Source organism: Lissotriton vulgaris, chromosome 11, assembly GCF_964263255.1.
Source record: "Lissotriton vulgaris chromosome 11, aLisVul1.2, whole genome shotgun sequence".
Taxonomy (NCBI): Eukaryota; Metazoa; Chordata; class Amphibia; order Caudata; family Salamandridae; genus Lissotriton; species Lissotriton vulgaris.
Window position 1 is genome coordinate 373,994,527 of NC_141699.1, and position 24,900 is coordinate 374,019,426.

The window sequence follows — 24,900 nt, forward strand, 5'->3', positions numbered from 1 at the left end:
GCCCTGGGTCCGCATAGGACTAATAAAACGACGTATTACAGCCCTCCAGTGGCACATTGCATGTACCTCCACTTTTGCAAACATGCAGTTTTCAGGCATACAACGTACAACCTGTGCACAGGGAGGGATGGAGGATTTTTTATCTTCGGGAATCGACTCTTGAATCCTAACAATTTATGCCTACACTTTACGCCATCTTTGTCAAGTACTATATACTTGAGAAGTCTAGACCATATGACCTGCTTACACATTCTCTCACAGTGGTGGTTCCACAACGTTTGAAGGCCATTAACAGATTTTCAACAGCACATATAAGGACATTATTGTTTTTTGCTACTCCATATGACACAAAGACAACACAACTCTGGTTGACTCTTTTCGAGTTATTGAGGATTGTTTCCCTTACGTATAAAAGCCTTGAAGAAGTTACCAATGTAACAAAACATGTGTCAGCTGTCATGTTTCTATTTCACCATGCTGTTTGTTCTTCTAGCAACAAGAATTGGACTTTCAAAAAATACCTGTATAGCATGCAATGTTTCTCAAAAAATCTTTTTCTTGTATGAAATAACATCAAGCTTTTGTATACACAAGTGAGAACCTAAATTGCTGATCTGACATTTTATGTACGTTATGTATTGACTAGATGTCATACTGACTATTAAATTCGAGAGAATCCCAGTACAGATACAAATATTGTCGTATCCTGTGATTTGAGCAACCAATAAAATACAAAGATTTTGTGTTTCAAATCTAAGCAGCAATGTTGAAGTAATATTGTGAGTGCCAGGGTACAATTGTTTTTTTTAAGTTTAGCACAGTGATCTTTTCAGAGAACCATGCATCAACACCCAAGGTGTTCCTGTAATCCTGATCAGCACTAAGACTTATTCTTTTCCATACCTTGTATTTGCTAACACGTTGCCAACCTCTACTCTTCTTTGTGGTTCTGATGTGCGACCCTGTTTACATTATAAAATATGCTAATGCATAGTGGGAATTCTAGCCATTTGTTTCAATGAGCAAATTGGACTAAACATCTGAAAACAATTATTTGCAAAAAGGACACCAGCGTTTGGAATAATATTTCTATAGTAACTAAGAATCATTTGGTAACCTTACCCATGCACAATCTAGTACCCAGTCATGCTTTTGGAATTATGTCCATTTGTCTCTGACAGCAAGCAGGGCCTCTGAGTTTTAGTCACATGAGGGTCGGAAAACAAATTTTCCTGCTTCATCTATGAATGTCCGGAGATGCTTACAGAATATGTAGGTAAAGTGTAAACTGACTCTTTTGTCTGAATAGAGTGGTCTTGTAAGAACAACAGTGCCGGCTCGCAGTAACGACCTGTGGTGGGAGTACTGCTGGGCGCTGATGTGGGGCGGGGGAGGGGCAGGGTGGGGGGGGGGGGGGGGGTAGTAAACTACAGAGAATAAGAATGTTGGCAGCCTGCACAGCAACCCCAGATGAAAATCGTTTTTTGATCTCTACTGATGACGGATAAAATCCAGAAACACATGTGTCTAGAGATGACAGCACTAATTTGTACTAAATTTGGTGGAACACTCCAGCAAAATATCAAGTAAGATTGCACTGCAAACTGCATTTACCAGAATGCTAAGGGTGTGCTGGGAGGTCAGCAGTGTGCTCCCACTCCTTCCTGTTTAAAAAGGCTCCCTTGAGCCAGTGAGCTGACAAGCTAGTGGAGATGCACCCGTGAGCCTGTGAGAGGTACTGAGACGGGTAAGAATTTACCAGAATGCTAAGGGGCGAACTGTGCTAGGAGGTCAGCAGTGTGCTTCCACCCCTTCATGTTTAAACTACAGATTACGGCCAATTAGAGGTAAGTAAATATATAAATAAATAATCTAATCGGCCGTAATCTGTAGTTTACTACCCCCACCCTGCCCCTCCACACGTCAGTGCCCAGCAGCACTCCCACCATGGGCAGCTACTGAATTTGAGCGTCCCGCCATATCGAAACTGGCTCCCCAGTATCAAAGTCAGCTTCCCTAGTTGTTAAGCCATGCACAGTTAATGCGTGTATCCACGGGCACGATGGAAGCAGTTGCTACGCTTTGTAAGTGTGAGTGCTCTTGTGCGGGAGCACTGATTCAGTGCAGCAGGTGAGGTTTCCCCAGATGTTCCCTGACCAAACCTTGGTGGTGGTCATTGGTCCTCAGGGCGTAAGGATAGGTCAGCCCTCTTCTCTCACTTCTTTCAGTAGATGCACACCGGCATAACTTCGCAGAAACTCCTGTCACAAGGTGACCTCTACAACCAGGGCAGACATCTTTCATGATCATACTCAAGAGCTCAGTTATCAGTGTCCGAAGCCGTCTATACTCTAGATGCCATGAACATCTCTGCCATGTCTCAAACATCAGGGGTTACTCGATAGAAGACTCTTTACACATTTAAGAACACTACGTTTTGTTAATATGAGAGAGCATATTGACTGATGTTTGCCGTGTGCACTAAGTTGATGCTATTTTGCTATGCTGCTATGCTGTTTTGGCGTCAGTGCATTTCGAATCCGAAAGACTGTGAAGCGTTAGAAGGAAAACCTTCTGTGAATACTCTCTGAAGATTCATTTGCAAGCGAGAAATAATATTGCATCCTAAATAAGAACAAAAAGGCTGCAAACGAAAGTTCCTTGAAATATAGGCCTGAAGAAATAACATTTAACAATTCAGAAAATTGTGACGGCCAAATTTCCATTGTTAATAACCTTATGAGACGTCTGCTAAAATCAGTTTTCAGAAGGGGTAACCGTTACATATAAATATATGTTGTCCTGAGGAAGGTCTTGAAAGTTAAGAACAAAAGACCGAAACGTCGACTGCTAAGTCCACTTCTGCATTGGTAATCAACTACGCAAGTGACCTTCACTATAAAAGAAATAGGAGTCATTTGTTATTAGATTTACTTGATTGGAATTTTTATTCAGATGTTTAACCCCTTCGCTGCTCATGACGAGCTCAGCTCGTCATGCAGTACACTGGTCGTGTGCTTATGACGAGCTGAGCTCGTCATGAAACAATGAGAAAGGAGGATCTGCAGCACAGGGGGGGAATTGCCTTAGCAGCCATGTGGTTAATAGGACAATTTGTTTATTCCTTCTGCATTTGAATTTGTAATTAAATCTATGAGATGATTTGTACCCTTTGAAACTTTAAATATTTGCATATATATAAAATAATCTTTTGATATAAAAGATTTCCTGTGTTGCTATTTTTGTTTGATTGCTCTTTGATTTGATTGTTCTTTCATGTCACAACAAGACAAACTAAGATACAATTTGTACAGATTCCAATAAGGTTGGGCCAGATAAATCGATACAAGTAATTTGTCAATCTGAGTTCTGTTAACTGTTGATCTGAATAAATTCCCTTGCCAGTACCTTCTAATTCACGCTATTATATATGTGGCCACATTATAAACCCTGCCTATGCATGAGTGCAGCAGTTGTTTGTAGAGCCTATTCTGAAATCTGAATTGATCTGCTCCCAAACCCAGCTCTGTAATTTGAAGAAAGCGAGGCTGAGGGAACAGAGCAACTTAGACAGGCTCACACAATTTAATTGAACGGGGACATAAGGATTTCAGCCTGGCCTTTCCTGGTTACTGCTTGCACTTTTGACAGTGGCTCCACAGCTCCTCTCAACTTTAACATATATGTACATCCAGTGCTTAGTGCATTGCCAGTTTTCTAGAAATACATTTACTAAGTGTCCAGAAGTAAGTACTTAAATTGTGTGAGAAACTGATATGAAGCTCTCATATCTTCAGAAGACTGATTGCTGTTGTTGTCTTTAATATAATAGAATTTTTGTGCAAAAGTAATGCTTTTAAGTTCTAGTAGTTTTGTAAGAAATGTAAATTGTACCTCAGCAAGTACTGTAAATTAAATATGTATACTGAAATTAACTACCTGGTTGATTTTTTAAAAGTGGAAACGTTCAGCTAGCTACATGGAGCAGAATACAAACCATAACGAGCGGATGTAAGGAGAAGAAACATATGCGAGAGCAGGTGGAAAGAGATGGGATGAATAAGCTGAGGTGAAAGATGTAAGGGACTGGGTGGAAAAGAAGCAACACAATCAGAGTGCACGGCTCAGCTTCACTAACAAATGCGACTCCCAGCATGCCCCACCCCTCAAGTGTAGGCAGGCAGCAGATCACACCACATGTATTTTTGTTTGTGTATACAGGCATTTTGTTTGGCTTACTTGATTGACCAACATGCGCGTCATTGTGCATTACTCATTGTATGATGCATTCTGGTGATTTCTGTACCCTCCCCAACAAGGCTACAGGTATGCTACAATTCTCAGCTGGCAATACGTTATCATGCCCGAACATAACGTGGGGCTCTGAAAGATTGGCATGGACCAGCAAGCTCTTTTCTTGAAATATTTGGCATCTTCTGAATGTGGTTAATATTTAGAGGACACGTTTATCAGAAGGTACAATGAGGGGAGAGATGTAAGGGATGGAGAGGAAAGGAAGCAACACAAGTTGAGTGCACGGTGCAGCTTCAACAACAAACACAACACATGTCATGCCCTGCCCCTCAAGTATAGGCAGGCAGCAGATTCCTAAAGTGCGTGGGCAGGAGGAAGAGGACCGGGGCAGATGTAGATAACAAGCATTGGCATAGCCAATAGGTCTCGCATTTGGGATCTTATAAGTATTTAATTATGCAGCACAATATCCTTGGTGCAACATCAACTGTTGCATGGCTAAACACTTACAATGTCCCAAAGGCGAGATCTATTGGCTATGCCAATGCTTGTTTTTTATTGTATTAATCTTTGTTAATCGCTTTCCTACCCATTACCAGGCCCAAAGCGCACTCCGTGTGGCTGCGTAAGTAACTCTTGCGTCCCTTATGCGTGGTTGGTTGGGTGTTGTTTTTAGAGCAATGTTTGTGAGAAGATTTTTGAGGACCAGACGTCTTCTCCAAATCTGCTGAGGCGAACTTTTAAACGGGGCCACATCCATAGGGCACCCATTAGTATTCAGCACAGCCATAAAGCAGAAGGAACTGCCCCACACGCATCATCACTAATGTAAATTACTCTGGACCTGAATGGGAATGGCCGGAGGACAATTTGAAAAGGTGTGTTTCGAGAGATCAAAGGTCAATAGTTTAATTGGCATTCTCCACACTTGTAACACGTTATTCCACAGCCCGGAGCAAGAAAGAGAGAACTGAGGTTGTCCTAGAATGCAATTAGTCACTCACAAGGGTCAACTGGGAGAAAAAGAAACAGGTTTCTCCAGATACTGTCAGTGCACGCTGAGCATTGAGATCTGTGTGCACTGAATCAAGAGAAGAGTTCTCAGCAAGCCAATCCCTCGCGAGGTGCAGTGACAGGATATGTGTGTATACTGCTATAAAAGCTTACAGAGGTCATGCCACAGTAGGGTTTACATGTCTTGCAGTGTGTTGTCAACGAGGTCCTAATCCAGTTGTGGGCTGCTGTAGTTGTGTGATGGTGCTTATATTTGCGGTCTTAAAACAAATCTGGCGGCGCGTGTGAAGTCCATTCTACAGTGTTATGTGAGCGATGCTGCAGTGGGCCCGTAGCAAGAGTCAACTCTTGACTAATCGTCTCAAGTTAGGTTATAAGAATCCCAGGAGTTGTGTGCGCGCGCACGCGCAAAAAAGGAATTAAAAACACCCCCCAAATGGTGAGCGAGAGGTGTGCGCGCACACAAAAAGGACATTTTTAAAAAGCACGTGAGCGGTGCACTCGCAGCAGCGGCGAAAGTGACCGCTCTACAGATGGCGCCTGATCAGGTGCTGAAAGCTGGTGGCTGCACGCGAGCACGCGCGCGTAACTGCAAGCGCTAGGCCAGCAAAAGCGTGTGGTAGCACTTTTAAATTGCCACATACTCAACGTCTCGCCATGCAGCGCATGCGCTGGCTCAGGTGAGACCTAAAAACAAGTTACAGTCAACCGGATGTGAAACCAAAATCCGTCTCTGGAGCCACTACCAAAATGAATCTAGCCAAGGAATGAAAAACAAAAACAAGGAGGAGGGGCCATCACACACTGTACAGTGTGATAGCCAAATAAAACGTTCTCTGAGTGACATTGCCAGGGATGGAGCTTAGCATGCAAAGGAGGGCCACTTAGTCAAATGCATCAATAACAAGCCAGCATTTCTGAATGACACAGATAGTTTGCCAAACCCCACAGAAGAGGTACAACAGGTCTATCGAAGCTCGACCTAAAAAGGTAACAAAACACAATATGCACACGTATTATGTTGGATAGACAATTCCTCAACTAAGATATGTCCCAGCAAAACTTCCTACCCACTTCTCTTACCTTGAACATGCCTACTACCAGGCAGGCCTACCTGAGACTTAATCCACCTTTGCACAAGTAGCTTTGTGAAAATATTTTGTACCTCTCAAGTTTACAACCTAGCCATACCCCAATAAGCATAGTGGTCTTCCTGCACAGTAATCTTCAACAATGTCAACGTATTGTATTCAGTTTAGGTAGCCTAAGCACAACGACAAACATATTTCATGCAATCCACTGACATTTAGAGATAGTCCACTCCTTTCCTAGGAAGTAAAGTTTTAGTTAGTTATATTAGTATATTATTAGTTACACTAAAACTAGATTTGTCGCTGCAACCTTTTCTTCATAAATAACCCACTAACTAAAACGTTTTCAAGGTCTTTTGGTGGTCAACTGTGTTAGACATAGAGCCTTTCTCCTGTCTATCATTCTTCATAGAGAGCTGTTAGCCTTGAATTAGCCACAACACATTTGAAAGACAGAGTTCTTTCAAATCTCTATTTTTATTAGCACTTTTGAAGCTATGGAACATTTGCAACACATTCATCTCGCTAAATATGTGTTTGTTTTACGGGCGTAGAGTAAACTATCACACTTTGTGAATGATGTCATCAGTGATGTCACTGAACATGTCAGGACAGGTGTAATGTAAGGTCATAAGCACTGCATGGCGGAGATGCAAGTTATAGTTAGGGCAGATGAAATAAAAGGTGAATTTTAGTGTTTTTTTGTGTGTTTAAAATGATAGGTTTTTTATACCAAAATGTCAGCTAACCATAATGTCTCGTTAACCTTTGTTTTTTCAGTGAATATATATCGATTTATGAATATAAATGTATATAGATCAATATATATTTATTTATTTTGTTACTGTGCTTTCATATCAATTCTCATGCAAAGCTCAAGTGACCCATTCTATGAAAATAGTTAACATACCCATCTGTGAGGAGAACGGCTCATCACGGTCAGAGAACGCATTCCTTTGAGTGTTGCTTGCATGGGGCTGGTTGTCTGTAGACTACATGCTCCTGCACTTTTCACAGGTTGGGAAAGATTTCCTAGTTTCACCAAGCCTTGATCTTCTTCCTCTTCACCTTCACAGTCCGAGTCAACAGCCAAACTAACTCTTTCTAATGTGAGAACATTGGGTGAGCTTGAGTAGGCATTGTTGGACATTATCATGGATTTCTCCTGCAAGAGTTCTACCAGCATTGGGCTTGCTTCAAAATCACTATGAGGAACAGACAGGATATCAGCCGGTGGTGAGATTGCGGATACCTGTCCCCCTTTACATGGATTGGCAACATCATCAGCACTCTGTGAAGTTTCGTTCACCACAAATTCTTCAAGGACAGTCTCTTCCAGCACACTTATATCTCCCTTTGCACAGCGATCACTGGTGTCGTTGGCGACCTCAGTGCCTACATCTACCTGCACCTGCAGTTGCATTGCACCTAACAACATACCACTGTCAGTATTCACGAGGTCCACACTGTTCTGGGGAAGGGTCATTCTGGGATCCGGAAGCTCCATCTTGTAAAGAAAGTCTATCCTGGGGGGACTCCAGTCCACAGGAAATATAATTTCAGAATTGTCCGACACATGAGATGGACTGCAGCTCTCCATAGAGGTATGCTTGCTATCACAGCTACTAACAGCCTTTTTGCTGTGTTTGTCAGGATGAATAGCAGAGGAGGAAAGCTGGCACGACCCCCTGAGCTGCTGATCAGGAGAGTCTCTGTTAAAAACGTCAAGTGCACTTACAGAGACAGGGTCACTGAACGGCTTTGTCTTTTGTTTTTTAGTTTCACTGCTGCTATGGCTGCTGATGTTCCCTGTGGCCCTTTTGGTTTTGGATTCTTTTGCAGTCTTATTACAAGGAGAGAAAGCATTAGTACTGTCAGCATCAGAGCAATTTGGGTATTTTTGATGAGATGGCATGGGACAGCCTGCCAATGCGTAGTCCGAAGGCGAGAGCCTCTTAAGTAACACTCTGGCAAAAGATGTTCCTGCAGGAGAAAGACAAAGTACATTTTTCACATCTTTCCCTTCATAGGTGCAGTTTTTTCACATTGGAATATGTAAGCCAGATGTCTAGATTGGTAGAAAGAAAAAGTTACTTATCTGCAACCTCACTTTTCCATAGCGGGTTTCATTCTGGGCTGGGCTGGGAATGTTACTTCAGCGTTTACAAAATGCAATAATTTGACAAACTATCAGCCTATCCATCCCATTGCAAGAACCGAAAAATGCCAGTGAGCAGGGACAATGAATTGCTATTTCTAGATGCTTCAACTGCGAAAAGTTTCATATCACTTTGAAGTGAACGTTCTCTAAAGCCTCATTTCATGAGGATGATACAAGATTGCACATGAATATATGAAAGACACCAACAGTGAAAAAATGTAATTAAAGATAAGTAACTGTTTCTACTCTGGCACGGGATCTTCCGTACATGCACATACTTGTGTATGACTACAAGAAATAGTAAACCAAAAGCAGAAATTCGCAGTGAGACTCACTAAAAAAGTCTTGGTGCAGACCAAATTCAACACTCACCTTAGTGAAATAGTTGCTGGCCCCAAGCAATTCCAGACCTGCACTGGACGTCCACAGTGATGAGAAGTACATGTATTACAGGATCCCAATCTTTTAGCCCTGCAGATATCATCGTGGAATGACTGAAAAGTGTTGCTTTTATAGTCGTTCTCTCGGTCAAATGTGCTCTCATATTCTGAGGACCCATCTCACTGTGGAATGGCAAGGGGCAATGGTGGCTACTATCCAGTGAATGATGTTTTGCAGGTTGTCCTTGGTTAGGGTTTCTGAATGCCAGAGACGGAAGATTTGTCTTTATTCTTGTTTGTCTTGGTTCTTGCCAGTGAACATTTTCAAGCACAGGCTATTTAAATACCTCCCCATGAATCGGATGGTGGATTGTGGTTGAGAGGGTGCGTAGAAATCATAACATCATAGATACAAATCAAGGATTGGTTGTCAGGACAATTTTCTCTAAATGGAACTCGAGGCATAGTGCATTTATTAAAAAGGTCTGAATTGCTCCAAACCATCCTGCTGTGATTATTAATAGCAGAGCATAAGTTTTGTTCTACAAGACGGCACTTCAGTGCACTTAATGAATAGGTCCAAAAGGGGATTTCACACACAGAGCCAAAGTAATCTCGAGTTTCTGTACAGTGACGGCTTTAACATTAGAGGAATTTTGAACAGACCATTAATAAATTCGATTACTACATTACAAAATGAAGAATTCATATTTGGTTGTTTTGGACCCGGCCCTTTTTGGTAGGTTCACCCCAAAACGTTTTGCTTTTTCCTAGCCTGTTTTTGTAACCTGGTGTTGGTGATTTTAGGTCTCTGCGCACTTTTTCACTGTGGTCCAGTGTAAAGTGCGTGCGCTCTGTGTGTGTGTGGTGAGAGTGACCTGCCCTCCCATAGGAATGCATGGGGAATATGTGTGACCATGGTAGTTCCTGATGAGTGGGGAGTGCAGGGTCGAGTTTGGTTTGTGCGAACTCGTGAGATTTAATGCTGCGCAATAATGTATGCGGCATGATTGTGTCTAGTGTGGAAGTGCCACTTCTAGAAGTTGGCATGTTTGTGTAATTTGTGTGGCGTGTGATTGGCTGGAGCTGGTTGTGAGCCTGGCTCCAGTAGTCAGGATGGGTCTGCCCCGGTGGTGAATGGAGAGATTAGCATGCTGATGTGAGGGAGGGGTACACCTGGGACCTGAATAGGGCTGGGTTTTCCCTCCACAATGCTTGCTCCCTCCCCTGTGGTGCGTCTGATGTCCCTAGCCTGGCCAGTGAAAGGAGTTCCCCATAACCAGTTGTAGCTGGTTCTTAAATTGCGAACACCCTGCTAGACAAAGGATTTTATGTATAAAAAGAGGCTGTGACCTCTTGTAAGATGTTCTTGTTTCTGACTGGAATCAGCCAGAGGCGTGCTGCTGCTGGGGCCCAGGGGAAGGCTTGCCTCCCTGGGTCCTGCCCAGCCCCTGGACTGCTGATGGACCTGGATGCCTGGAGGATCTTTTCTTTCTTGGGGTCCCCTTTGCTTCACTTTGCCCCCAGGACCTTTGTTTTTGAGATCCAGGACTTAGTTGGACCCTTCTGGTGGTAGGGGTCATTCCTGGGGCCTGTGGGCTTGCCTATGCCCTAGCGCCTTGAGAGCGCTTTATTCTACTTTCCTGGGCAGAGCGCTGTCGTTTTCCCGCTGTAGGAAGTGCTCCTGCCCTCCGTACGCCCCATGGTGCGCAGGTGCCCACCCTGCGTCTTTTGCGATTTTAATATAATCTACGGGTGCCACCCAGTTTATCTGCCCCCTCAGCGAGTGCTCACCTCGCTGCTACGTTTATTTTGCCTTACGAGGGTGCCTACCCCTCATTTGGTGCCAGAGAAATCGCCGTCCTCAGTCGGGAGCTGAGGCCAAAGAACCGGAGGGGCCGCGTTGAGATTGGCTGGCAGAGAGAAGCTTTCCCGAGGCACCTCGCTGTCATTGGCAGGCTGTGGGAGGCTCGTCCTGTAAGCCGCGAGGTGATTGGGCCGCGTTAGAGGAATTGCCACGTCGACGAGGGGCTCGTCCCGGAAGCCGCACTGTGATTGGCTGACTTGGGAGAAGGAGCCGCGACGTCATGAGGGGCTCGTCTGTTGAGCCGTGTTCGTGTTTGGAGAACGCCCGTCTTCGCTGAAGGAGCATCTGTTCCGCGGGGCTCCCATGTGTCAGGGAGAGCCCCACCTTTGCCCACGAGAGAAGCTCTGCTGCCGGACGATGAGGAGAAGGAGACCCGCTGCCCCCACGTCCAGGAAGCCGGTGAGTGAAAGCCAGCTGGGGTGGGAGGTGCGAGGTTGTGTACCCTGCTGGTGCCGTGATCCGAGCAGCCCCGCTCTGCAGAGGGCTGCTCTTATGTTACTGTTGGTGTCTCGGGCGGCCCCATTTGGCAGTGAGCCGCTCCCCCCTTATTTGGAGGCACTTTGTTTTGGAGCCTGAGAGGCTCAAGGTGGCACATTGGTTGTTGAGCCCTGAGAAGCCCCACCATTTGGGGGCCTGATTATTTTCAGAGCGCTAGTGCTCTCCACCAGGGCATATGTAGATCCCTAGAGCCAGAGGGCTCCAACCATTTGGGGGCAGAGAATTCACAGAGCCAGATGGCTCCAATGCCTCTCAGCTGTTTGAGAGCCTGTGTGGCTCCAACCCCTGCGACGCAGTTTGTCCTAAGGGCCAATGAGAGCCCATGCCGCAGTTTTCCTCCCAGCTGCCCAGCAAGTAGTGGGCAGCTGCACCGTTTAGGCGCAATGAGAAAGAGAGAGTCCCTGGGAGGGACAGAGATGGCACAGAGGTGCCAGGCCTCCTACAGCTGCGCATCACTTAGTGCCAGCTGCAACATTTAGGCCCTGTTGCTGTTCCCAGCTACCCAGCACTTAGTTGGCAGCTGCAATGTTTAGGTTTGCGCCGGTGGCGCACCCCTGACTGGCGCTGCGTGGCAGCGCGCCCTGATATTCTGGACACAGGGCATTTGAGCCCTTCTTGAGATGGCCAGTTGGTCAGGGGGGCTAGTATGTGGGTAGGGCGCAAGGCCCTAACATGATTTTTGCGCAATGTGATGTTACTATGATTATGAGGTTATCTTACCTATGTAGGTTTATGTTAGTAAGATTATGTTTCACTGTGAGTTATGCCCCTAAATGTGATTTATTCTTAGGAGGCAGAGTCTAATGTGTTTAGACTAGTGAGAGATTGCCTACTGTAGTTACTGGTTAGGCCTAAATGTGATTCCTGTGTAATGTGCTTTGCCAGAGGCAGCGGTGGTATTAGGACTTGTGTTTGCACAGTACCACAGCGACAACTGGCTACATTACAAAACTCTGCATTTTAGATAGTCACATGTTTGGGATTATTTTATTTTTGATTTTGTTTTTCCTCAAGAGTGTCATTTTCAAATGGTGTTCCTGCGCTTTATGTTTAGTGGCAGAAGAGAGAAAATGACAGGGCGGGACGCCAGTAGAGAGGGAGGTTCCCATAGATAAGGAATCCCTTGCTGGGTCCAGTGCCCAATCCCTGTTCCTGTCCCCAGAGGTGTGGATAGAAAGAAGAGAGGGAGTGTGGAGGAGAAATGGCTAGCTCAGGAGGGTGGTTATCGCCTGAGTGTAGCATGTGTGTCTGGATTCCCCAGTATGGTAGGATTCAGTGGTGGCAGCTAAAATGTGTCCAGTGCGTGAAGTCCCATTCCCAGTTCCCAGAGTATGGTGCCTGGTGCTCAGTAAGAGGGGTACAGGTTGAGAGTCAGAGGAAGGGAGGAACTGTCTCACCAGTCTGGAGGGGGAGTGTGTAGATGAGTGGTGTGTTGAACTAGAGGAGTTGGTGTGAGGTTTTTTTGGTGATGAAAGGAGCTTGCACGGGAGGTGTACCACTGGTGGTGTGCAGGAGGTCCTGCAGAGGCACTGGACAAGAAGGTGGGCGTCTGGCGGTGTGCTAGATGTCTTGCAAAGGAATTGGAGAGTGATTCTAAAAGTAGTGACTTGTGTATCTGATGATCCTGTGTAGGGGAAGAGGTTCATATGTAGCCCAGCTAGGTCCCAGTAGAATGGTAGGGGTGTAGGGGCTCGCGTCCTGTCTCAGTGGAGGCGGAGTGAGTGTGGGACAGTGTGTCCCACGTTGGCCCGAAACCCTGTCTCAGGGCCTGGAGGGTTCCCTAAGGGAGCACTAGGTAAGGGGCCTAAGCTGTACTTACAGGTCATTTGAGGAGGATCTTCCTGTGTCTAGAGGACGGGGAGTGTCTGTAACCAGAACTCCGGTGGTCCTGGTGTTGGGCAGTACCACTCCTAGTGGAGGGTGCAGAAGTCCTGGTTCGCTGGGCATTTGACAGTCTAGAGTGCTTGACCATTTGTGGGGCCTCTGGAGGTCGTTCCCCGAGGAGGGGGGAGGCCAGGTACAGGTTCAGCCTGACCTGGAGGGAAGGGCAGCTGTACTCAGTGTCCTGACCGGTTTGGCTTCCAGGGGTACCGCTCCAAGGTGGGAGGGTGCAGAACTCTGGAAGGGGGTGCAGACGGACGGTGTCACTAACTCTGTCCCGGTTCAACCTGAGGGTTTAGATCCTAGGTTGGGAGATTAGGAAACTTCCAGGTCAAGAAGGAATCTCTGCCAAAGCAGATCAGCTGAAGAGACTGAGGGGCTGCCCTTGCTCTGTGATCTAGGGCTCACCTGCAGTTTGTTGTTTCCACTAAGGTAGAGGAAAGGGGACTTTGCTGTGTGCTGTGTCCCCCCACCTGCTTGAAGAGGGACTGTGCTGTGTGCTTTGTACCTCCGAAGTGAAATAGTTTCCAAATCCCAGGTGGTAGACCAGTGATGGATAAAGGTCCTGATCTGGTGGGAGAGATGTGTTCTGGTGGGTGCTTCCCTGGGAGGGTGCAGAACCCCAGAAGTAGAGGTAGGGTGGGGCATTCTTGCCCGTGACCTCTGGTCAGCCTGAGGGTTTGGACCCTAGGTTGAAGGATCAGTGGTAGTTGTAGCTATACTGAGAGGGAGAGTGGAGAATGGCTATTGTGTGCCAGGGGTTACTGCCCCCCACTCTGTGAAGTGGTCAGGACCTGTGACATCTGGATGGCCTAGGGCCTGGTCCTGGCCGTGGACGACTTGAGGGTGCCAGTGGGGTATCCTAGTTGGGCCAGGGAGCTCTTGTTGAGAGGAATCCATGTGGGTTAAGAGTGGCGTAGAACCGGAGGGTGTCCCTGCCGTGCGGGCCTGTGTCCGTGTTTTGTCGCCCAAAGCAGGGACGCCCATCAAGGGAATGAGTGGTCTACCCTGCGTTTTGGCTGGAAGGGGGTTGTGTTGGACCCGGCCCTTTTTGGTAGGTTCACCCCAAAACTTTTTGCTTTTTCCTAGCCTGTTTCTGTAACCTGGTATTGGTGATTTTAGGTCTCCGCACTTTTTCACTGTGGTCCTGTGTAAAGTGCATACGCTTTCTGTGTGTGTGGTGAGAGTGACCTGCCCTCCCATAGGAATGCATGGGGAATATGTGTGACCATGGTAGTTCCTGATGAGTGGGGAGTGCAGGGTCGAGTTTGGGATGTGCGAACTCGTGAGATTGAATGCTGCGCAATGATGTATGCGGCATGATTGTGTCTAGTGTGGAAGTGCCACTTCTAGAAGTTGGCATGTTTGTGTAATTTGTGTCTGGCGTGTGATTGGCTGGAGCTGGCTGTGACCCTGACTCCAGGAGTCAGGATGGGTCTGCCCCGGTGGTGAATGGAGAGATTAGCATGCTGATGTGAGGGAGGGGTACACCTGAATAGGGATGGGTTTTCCCTCCACAATGCTGGCTCTACCCCCTGTGATGCGTCTGATGTCCCTAGCCTGGCCAGTGAAAGGAGTTCTCCATAACCAGTTGTAGCTGGTTCTTACATTGCCTACACCCTGCTAGACAAAGGATTTTGTGTATAAAAAGAGGCTGTGACCTCTTGTAAGATGTTCTTGTTTCTGACTGGAATCAGCCAGGGGCATGCTGCTGCTGGGGCCCAGGGGAAGGCTTGCCTCCCTGGGTCCTGCCCAGCCCCTGGACTGCTGATGGACCTGGATGCCTGGAGGATCTTTTCTTTCTTGGGGTCCCCTTTGCTTCACTTTGCCCCCAGGACCTTTGTTTTTGAGATCCAGGAATTAGTGGGACCCTTCTGGTGGTAGGGGTCATTCCTGGGGCCTGTGGGCTTGCCTATGCCCTAGCGCCTTGAGAGCGCTTTATTCTACTTTCCTGGGCAGAGCGCTGTCGTTTTCCCGCTGTAGGAAGCGCTCCTGCCCTTCGTATGCCCCAGGGTGAGCAGGTGCCCACCCTGCTTCTTTTGGGATTTCATCATAATCTATGGGTGCCACCCCGTTTATCTGCTCCCTCAGCGAGTGCCCACCTCGCTGCTACGTTTATTTTGCCTTACGAGGGAGCCTACCCCTCATTTGGCGCCAGAGAAATCGCCGTATTCATCCTGGAGCTGCGGCCGAAGAACCGGAGGGTCCGCGCTGAGATTGGCTGGCAGAGAGAAGCTTTCCCGAGGCGCTGCGCTGTCATTGGCGGGCTGCAGGAGGCTCGTCCTGTAAGCCGTGAGGTGATTGGGCCGCGTTAGAGGAATTGCCACATCGACGAGGGGCTCGTCCCGGAAGCCACACTGTGATTGGCCGACTTGGGAGAAGGAGCCGGGACGTCACGAGGGGCTCGTCTGTGGAGCCGCGTCTGTGTTTGGAGAACGCCCATCTTCGCTGAAGGAGCAGCTGTTCCGCAGGGCTCCCATGTGTCAGGGAGAGTCCCGCCTTTCCCAACGAGAGAAGCGCTTCTGCTGGGCGACGAGGAGAAGGAGACGCGCTGCCCCCACAGCCAGGAAGCTGGTGAGTGAAAGCCGGCTGGGGTGGGAGGTGCGGGGTCGCGTACCCTGCTGGTGCCGTGATCCGAGCAGCCCTGCTCTGCAGAGGGCTGCTCTTATGTTACTGTTGGTGTCTCGGGCGGCCCCATTTGGCAGTGAGGCGCTCCCCCGTGATTGGGGGCACTTTGTTTCGGAGCCTGAGAGGCTCAAGGTGGCACATTGGTTATTGAGCCCTGAGAAGCCCCACCATTTGGGGACCTTATTATTTTCAGAGAGCTAGTGCGCTCCACCAGGGCATATGTAGATCCCTAGTGTAGTTTAGTTCCTATATTCCCAATAGGCTCTGCGCATTGGAATAACATAAACAGCAGTGTGGACTTAGGACTGAGGTCTCTAGGTCTCTACTGACTATGTCAGACTTAATTGTGTGTGCCAGCTAGCTCAGAGGTCACTAGAAACTTTCTCGAATTAATAGGGAGGGGTTAACTTCCCTGATTTAGACAAGAAGAGATTAGCTTCTGACAACCATATAACATGACAACTTTGCTCCCCCAGAATAAGGAGTGTATCTCTAGAGTCGTGTGAAAACAATAGACAGCTATTTCACTCAGTCAATCGTGCATGCTTAGTTCCACCAGAGTGCAGAGAAATAGACAGATGGGCGTTTTCATTAATAGGGTGTCATTTTATTGAGCAGTCTTCTTTCTCGTGCAAGACAAGTGAATTGCTATAATTGCAATACTTATCATGAAGTAAATTGCGTACAGTAAAAGGAGTATTATAAAAATAATACTGTAAAAGCATTGATATGGTTTCTTAGCCATATGTCACTTTAAAATGTATAAAATATTTACATACATAAAAACATTGTCTAAACGAACTCAACTGATGCTTCTAAGATACGCCTACCCCGGTGTACCTGACCTAAGCCTAATACGTGGGAAGGAGTAAGTAAGTTGCAGTTTTAAGTTAAGTCACTTTTTTAATGCTCCGTTTCCTTCCTCTTGCTACCTGCACACGTCACTTTTTCCTCCTATACCTCTATGTTTACTTTCTACGCTTTTGTAACCTGCACACGTAACTTTTTCCTCCTGTAATGCACCGTTTGGCTCACTTTTTTAATACTCCGTTTGCTTCCTCTTGCTCACGATGTATGCTTTTGTAACCTGCACACGTAACTTTTTCCTCCTGTAATGCACCGTTTGGCTCACTTTTGTAATGCTCCGTTTGCTTCCTCTTGCTCACGATTTTCATTTTTGCTTAATTTTTCCAACGCTCCTAAATAAATAAATAACCTACCTCATCCGCCACTCACCGCTCCACCCCGCCTGTCCGCCGCTCCTCACCGGCTGTCCGCCGATCCTCACCGCCTGTCCGCCGCTCCTCACCGCTCCTCCCCGCGCCATGTCCGCCGGTCCTCCTCACGCTCCTGGACGCTGCTCCTCTCCGCGCTCCTCACGTCGGGCACGCACGTCGCGGCCGGTGCTTCTTCCAAGGGACTACTTTTTTTTTGGTAAATTTTTTAAATAACTATATTTTTTTCGTTTATATAGCCTATCTCCATCTGCACACCCTGATGATTACAACGATGTATCGGGTGTGTGGATTGGTGCTGTGGTTCCCGAGTTTACCCGCCTCAAAGGTTCAAAGTTCTTCCTTTATAATAGTAGTATAGATACTGCAAAAGCATTGATATGGTTTCTTAGCCATATGTCACTTTAAAATGTATAAAATATTTACATACATAAAAACATTGTCTAAACGAACTCAACTGTTGCTTCTAAGATACGCCTACCCCGGTGTACCTGACCTAAGCCTAAAACGTGGGAAGGAGTAAGTAAGTTGCAGTTTTAAGTTAAGTTTTTTTTTTTTGCCAAGAATCTGAAACAAGAATTCTCTCTAAGGTTTGAGTCAGCTCCGTTCCTTGGTTATAGAATGAAGGAGGTCTTGTATTTCGTTTCTCAGGACTCGATCTTCCAGCACCCAGCAAGGGTGACTGGAAACACCGGAGCTGGATTTCTCAGCGTGAGAAAAGGCAGCTTCTCCAGCGTGTCAAAGGGGAGGCGCGGCTTCCTTCGGCTCTCGCATCAGCTGGGCTTTGGATAAGTACCTAGCCGCTCTGCTGCACACCACCGTGTGTTTGCTTAAGGCAAGTGTTGGTATATTTATACCTGGAAGGTGCCGTGTTTGACGTAAGGTTGGACATAAGACGTCAATAAAGATGTCACTAAGAACTGACTGTTCCTTTAGTGCTCGCAAGAGTTCAATGACAAATCAAAACAAAGTCATGGGGAATCCCCAGGTTACTGAAGGTTTGGTGTGTCGAAAGAACTCGTTGTGCTCTCTAGGAATCTAAGGAAGTAGCCTTGCCGTATTTGGGCTGCATGGGCTATTGCTGAATATGGGTAAGATTCGTATGTCTTCATTAGGACATGATTTATCATAACCTCATAAGGACATGAATCAGGGATAATTAATTAGGGTCCTAGATACATTCACAACACCCACTACACGTATAATGTCCATCATTACTAAATACTAAGCAATATATAAACATATAGGTATGCATGTGTTTTCCAACCCACCCCAAAATACAATGAAATGCATTTGAAATTGTATAGATACACGAAATGAGTATCATACTGTACGCTTTCAAGCAAAAGTTATCATTCATAAAACGCAAATATGAATATCGGCTGAATGAATCGCGAAAATTACATTTATGAAATTGCTCTGAATACAGAAAAAAGTCGAGACCATTTCATCACATAGTTATACAGGTTTGTACAAATGCTAGAGGCTGATTCAAAATATTGTCTCTAGAATCTCTAAAAATAGAACTTCTGTTCTCTAAGAATAGTTCTACTTTAAGCAGAGTACCATGTGCCAAAAAACAGTAAATATTTTGGAAATTTAGGGGAAAATAATTTTGTTCTCGGGAAGGGAGAAAAAAAGTGTCACTGTCTTTTTGGAGTTCTGTTTATCAAACTGAAGGTCGTATTCAGAGTTCAGGGAACGCTATGAGCTCGTTTTTCTTCAAATATTATTCTCGTTGTTAGGGAAGAGCATTACTTCTGATAGGCCGGTAAAAAATTTGTCTACAACAGTGAAAGTTGGGCCAACTCCGAAAAGGTGGAAATAGTGCAAATGTGCGATGCATTGCCATCATCGATGTCAGGATCAGCAATGTTCACAGAAGGTTGTACCTGTGTGGTGCGGCTTTCATCTCGTACCTCACCCCCACTTAATCGTAATGGTGAAGTCTCAACGAATGCCGTCATCAGAATAGATAGCCGCTGGGGACAACAAGTTGCATGAGTCGTAACAGGACAAAGCAAAGCGTCAATATCCATTGGTACTGCTGATGGTAGTGTAAGACACACGTCCAACACGCATTCTTCTCCGCATAGCAGACATCGAAGTACAGGTAAGATGCAATTTTGCCAAATTGGTCTGAATGAAAGAAACCAGGTAGTATTCATATCTCTTAGCCGGGCCAATCCGAGGACCTTAGTGATACGGTCTCGATATCGTATTGCTAGGATCGTTTCTTCCATCATTGCCAGAGGTTTGTCTGTGACTTGGCTTGCCATACCGGAGCAGGAGGAACAAAAAAAAGAAATTCCTGATACGAGTCCCAAAATAAGAGGCAGGCCACCGAAGAGCGAATGCACAAAATTCGGGAAGATGCCAAGAACTGCTTCGAAGGGTGTTAGCAGTCCTGTAAAAATTGTCTTAAATACATGTGCAATGCCACTGGTATCTGACATGTTTAAGATTTGGCTTAACATTTCTACGAAATGTACCGGACAATTTGTCGATAATAGGGTATGTATCTCTGCCGTTGTCCTTGCAACTTGCCGGTCATATGTCTCTTTGGACGAGGTTAAAGGCACAGTTGCCTGTAAAAGAATAGACTTCATTCTGCTTAAAGTATCAATTTGAATAGAAGAGATATTCACATAAGGCCATATTGCCGCCTCCATGTCTGGATTGCTGTTTGGATACAATATTTGCATACAGCAAACGACCCTAGAAGTCACAGTTACGAGATAGGCTCTTCCTGGCACCATGCCACAGCAGCTGTGATCGCTTATTAAAACGTAGCTACCGTTGGAAAGCTGTTTGAAAAATGGCTCCATCTGTGTAGTAGGGGTACCCTGAAGATGACATGAAAGGTTGTTTGAAGAACCTTCACAGGCCCCATGCAAGTTAATACCTTGGCACAGGAGCGTACTGCTTAGTGATTTTTTACAATCATTACCACTAAGAAATATATTTTTGGCAGTATTGAAACTGAAAAGTTGTTATCTGGATTGAAATGGTCCAATGTATTAACCATTCAATGACCTGTCTTTCTGACATTGTCAATGGTAATCTCTCAAGTTTTTCAATGCTCAGTATCGTATAGTCTGCTCCTTTCTGTGCCAAACTGATTTGTTTATCAGTAAGGTTAAAGATAGAAAACAATGACGTTGTGTTGATTAAACGCCATGGCACATAGCCTGAACGCAGGTTTTGTAACGTCCAACCTAGCTGTACAATAGAACGTAATTGGGACTGGCCATGTTGTAACATTAGCATGTCCTGCTCTATTATATCAATAGCAGATGATACGATGCTGTCCAGTGAATAGATTCTGGAGGACAGAGTCGTTAACCCATTGTCCACTACAGAAAATGATTTCTCCAAATTGATACGGTCAATTTCCCGTATTTTTTCTGCAGTTTCAATTTCCAAGCTTTGTTGTAAGCTGCATATATACCGGCGTATATGAAACGTTTTTGACGCTGTTTGCGAGGTCCCATTATGAAATCTCACAAGTCAGCACCTTCTTTAAGTAAAGTTAAGTGTTGCTTTATTTCGGGAAGTGTGGATTTCTGTAGCCAGTCAAGGCATAGTTTTCCTACACAATATGTTGTTACTATCCCTGGATGTTGTCTCTGGGAGTATCTAGGGTCTGGCCTGTTCTGTTTGAACCCCTGTATTTTGTTCAGGAATCTATTCTGACAATTATTTGTGTCTATGGGCCAGATCAACCATTTTTTCCAATCAGGATTTGTTCTGTTTTGTTTTAAAATATAGGACACGTCTAACCCCTCATCTGTAGTGGTGTTTCTATCAGGCATAGGTTTTGGTATAGACGGGTTATTTAAATCTTTTATCTTAGCTTAGCCAAGACAGGTAGTTTGCTGAATTGTGTCATTCAGGAACATAATTTGTTCTGGGATCATGCAGGCTCTGAATAATGCTTCTTGACCTTGTACCTGCCATTCTTTTGTTCCCCAGATTGTTTTTGTATCAATGTTGTTTTTCCAAAACTCAAAACCAAATGTTGACATTTTGTCATAACATTTTTCAGAATAAATACATTTAGTGTTTGTCAGCATGTTTTTCATTCCTGTCTTATTTAACATCTTGAAATAAAACATTTCTGGATCAGTATTATTAAACCCTGAAAAGTATGGGAATTTTTCATAAAACGTTTTTGAACTGCCTATTGGCGGTGTTGGACAATGTTCCCACTGATTATAAGTAAAAACATTAATAGGATTCGCAGATTTATGCAGATAATGATGACCATAGTGGTTATAACAGTACATCTCTTCATAATTCGATGAACTCTGTAAATAATCATGTTCTGTAAATTTTGCTGACATTTTTAAATCTGACATCATATTATTAATGTTTTCAAAGTCCCAATCATCAGAGAAAGAACTTGGTGTCACAAAGTCACTTAATGAAATCTTGAATTGGTGTGGATACTTTACGAGCTTGACTGGGCCATAGATTTCATAGTCAGTTCTGTCCCATGCTATACCACCAGGTATAGGCTTTGCTGTGATGTTCACTGATGATAGTTCCCTTTTCTCTATGTGAGAGGATCTGTGTGGTTTCAGGACCAAGTTGATGTTCTGACTTGCTGTGTCCATTGTACTGTACTGTAATTAATTTACCCAAAATTAAAACTAGGATTAGCCAAAGTAGAAGGGTAAGTACACCTGACACATTCCATAGTTCAATCCAAGGGGAAATCAGATACGTTTCTTTGAGTTGATGAAAAAGTTCTTTAATATTTAGTTTTAAAGTTTTTGTTGCTGGCTTGTCTCCATGTTCACTCGGATCATCGGAAAAGTCATCAAAATTGATAAAGTAGCCAGATGCAGTTCTGTCAATTGGTGGGATTGCTTCCGGGTTACCATTGATCTTTGCATTTTCTTTTGTTACATTTGTATAGTCCGAGGCTACATCATTGTAGACTGGGTTTTCTTGAACTGTTGCAATTTGGGTTTCAAGAGGCACAAGTTTCATGGCTTTGTTGCATAGTCCTTTTTTATTCACTGATGGTTTGTCGAAAGTGATTAATCTTTCAGTTTGAACCTCTTGTATTGTAGCAAGATTTGGTCTTCTGCTATTTCTTGGGAGTCCACTGGGTCTACTACTTATTATTGGCCACATGATTGTGGTTTCACCAGGTCGATGGAAACAATTCTGTTTTCTTTTTTACCAGCAAGTGGCGGTAGTACTACTGATCTTGTTCCATTGACAGCTAAGACAGGTACTGCTTTTCTATAAGAAGGCCCAAATTCCTTCTTCACCGCGATCTTTTCTCTGACCAGATCCCCAATCTTTGGAATCCAGACAGGTCTTGCTGGGACAGGTGGTTCTTCAGTGGTTGTTGGCTTAGACTTTATGTTACTCAAACTTTTTCTTGCTTCAATTAAGTCCTGCAAAACAGCCAAACAATCTTTGATATCAAAGGCTTTTTCTTCTACCACTGAAGTATGACTATCTAAGACCTGGATTCTCATTCTAGTACCAAACAATAGTCATATGGAGTGAAACCCCTTAGAGAATTTCTTGGCAGATTGTTAAGACTACGTTGGACACTTGTAGATGTTTGACCCACCCATCACCTGAACCTAATACCCTCGCCGTTATAGATTGCTTTATGTCACGGTTTTTTATTTCCACAACCGCATTTCCCTCAGGATGGAAGGGAGAAGAGTACCGCAATGCAATGCCCATGCTGCTCATGGCCTCTTTGTAAGCTTGAGATCTAAACGCAGACCCTGATCAGAATGTAGCATGCCAATTGCGTATGTGCCGATAAAGACTCGCAAATCTTTCATAACAGTTCTGGCGTCAGCCGAGCACTGGGGCCACATCTTTAGTGAATCTCGTGCAGGAATCCACTGCAACCATGATATATTTATAGTTGCCATCCCTTTGCAAGGGACCACAGTGGTCCATGTAAACACACGCTAATGGTTTATCTGAGATTAGAAGGGGCGTCTGTGCTGGTCGTTTCACTGTTGATACTTTCATTCTTTGGCATATTTCACATTCTGGAACGTAATTCCTAGTTTGCTTTCTCATGCGTGGCCACCAGTATCTCTGTTTTAATAATGATACTGTGGCGGAAACACCAGCGCGTGCAGAAGCTAGCCATTCGTGTGCCGCTAAAATAAGTCCTAATCTGTGCTCCATGTTTGGAATTGCCCTATCGCCCACTCCAGGGATTCGAGCAAATGGAACATTATTTGCATCAGTTATGTATGAATACTTTACTGGAAAACCTTTCGGGAGTGTTTTTCTATCATCTTTTACTGAAGCACTGACAGTTTGCATTATATCGCTGTCTATTTTTGTTTTTGACCGGTTGATAGCAGCTACGGAAGCCGTTTGCACAGCTGTCTTCGCTGCTTCATTAGCCAATGAATCCCCCGCAACGTGAACGCCATCATGTTGATGACTCAGTGTATGTATCACATGAGTCTTCTGTGGTTTTTTCTGTAAAAGAACTACTTGTTCCCAAAGAGTTTTATGCTTGATTGCGCCCCCTTTTGCATCTTTGAAACCATTTTGAACCCAGTTCTGCAAGTATTCATTGTAAGACTGAACGCAGTAATACGAATCGCACACTATTAGTGTGGGGAACTCGAGATCGGTATTTTCAAGAGCCATCTCAAAAGCCAGTAGTTCAGCTCGCTGAGCTGTACAATCTCCTAGAGATGGAGTTTTAGTGACCAGTGGTCTAAATTTTCCTTCGTGCCAAAGACCTTTAACAATCGCACACGCAGCACTATATGCTTGTTTACCCCCAACTGTGGGTTGTGCTGATCCGTCGGTATATATTATACAGCCGTAGTGTTCCAGAGGCAGGATTTCGGTCGGCATAGGACATTCATATTCATATTGGAGAAACTCTTATGTTTTTCAATTAGGATCAAATTCGTATACTACGTCTGGTGCAGCAAGAGAATTAACCCACTGTATCCATCTTGGATGTAGTGCCTTAGCATTTGGGATGCTTGCTCTTGTTACTGCTTCTAAAGCAGGTACAGGTGTAACTATTATTATACGTTTACCTTGTGCGAGGGCTCTTTCTCTTGCTACAGCAGTTTGAACCGCTGTCAGAATTTTTTCTGTAGAACTGAATTTCATTTCAGCTTGTGTGTACAAATGTGATTTGTAAGCTATGGGTACCGTTTCTCCCTCATTAGAGGTCAGGCATGTGAATCCGCATCTTCCTGGGATGACTCGGATTACCAGATTGCATTCGTTTGCGCGTGTTTGCAGTTTTGTTTTAGTTAACATGTCTGTCTGTAAAGATCTCAAAATTTCTGTGTGTTCTTGAGTCCAATTATTTGGTTTGAAATCAGGTTTTATTAATTCGTAGAGAGGTTTAACCCTCTCTGCATAATTTAGAATGTATGTTCTTCCGAAATTCAGGAAACCTAGTATTGATTGTAAGTTCTTCAGCGTTTTAGGTGCTTGGAGTACTGCACATTTCTCTAAGAAATTGTCTGCTAGACTTTTGCCTTCGCTTGATAATTCATATCCTAAAAATAGGACAGTTAGATGGGCTATTCTTGACTTTTTAAAGTTGAATTTGTAACCTCGGATGCGAACCCAAGTGTTATGGTGTTCACTCTTTTCAAGTGAGTCTCAAAGTCATCGTCTGTAAGATAGATGTCATCGACATAGGATAATGCCTCATCATCATACATTTGTAGTAACTCTGTTACCCTTGCTGAGAATAATCCTGGGCTATTCTTGAATCCCTGTGGGAGTCGACAAAATTGTTTTTGCGACCCCATTTTTGAGAAAGCGGTCAAATACCGGCTTTCAGGTGCAATGTTTTGACAGAAGAATCCATTAGAGATATCTAATGTCGTTTTATATTTTTTGCGCACAATGT

General features: G+C 44.8%; 1 protein-coding gene across 1 annotated transcript in view; it reads right to left on the reverse strand.

Moving 5' to 3' along the window:
- The window catches only part of FAM178B (family with sequence similarity 178 member B), a 2,784,983-nt gene that overhangs the window by 1,897,289 nt on the left and 862,794 nt on the right, over positions 1–24,900 (reverse strand). The window contains exon 6 of the mRNA XM_086943356.1: positions 7,270–8,342. Coding sequence (XP_086799482.1) covers positions 7,270–8,342 — 1,073 coding nt within the window. The remainder of the gene's footprint in view (positions 1–7,269; positions 8,343–24,900) is intronic.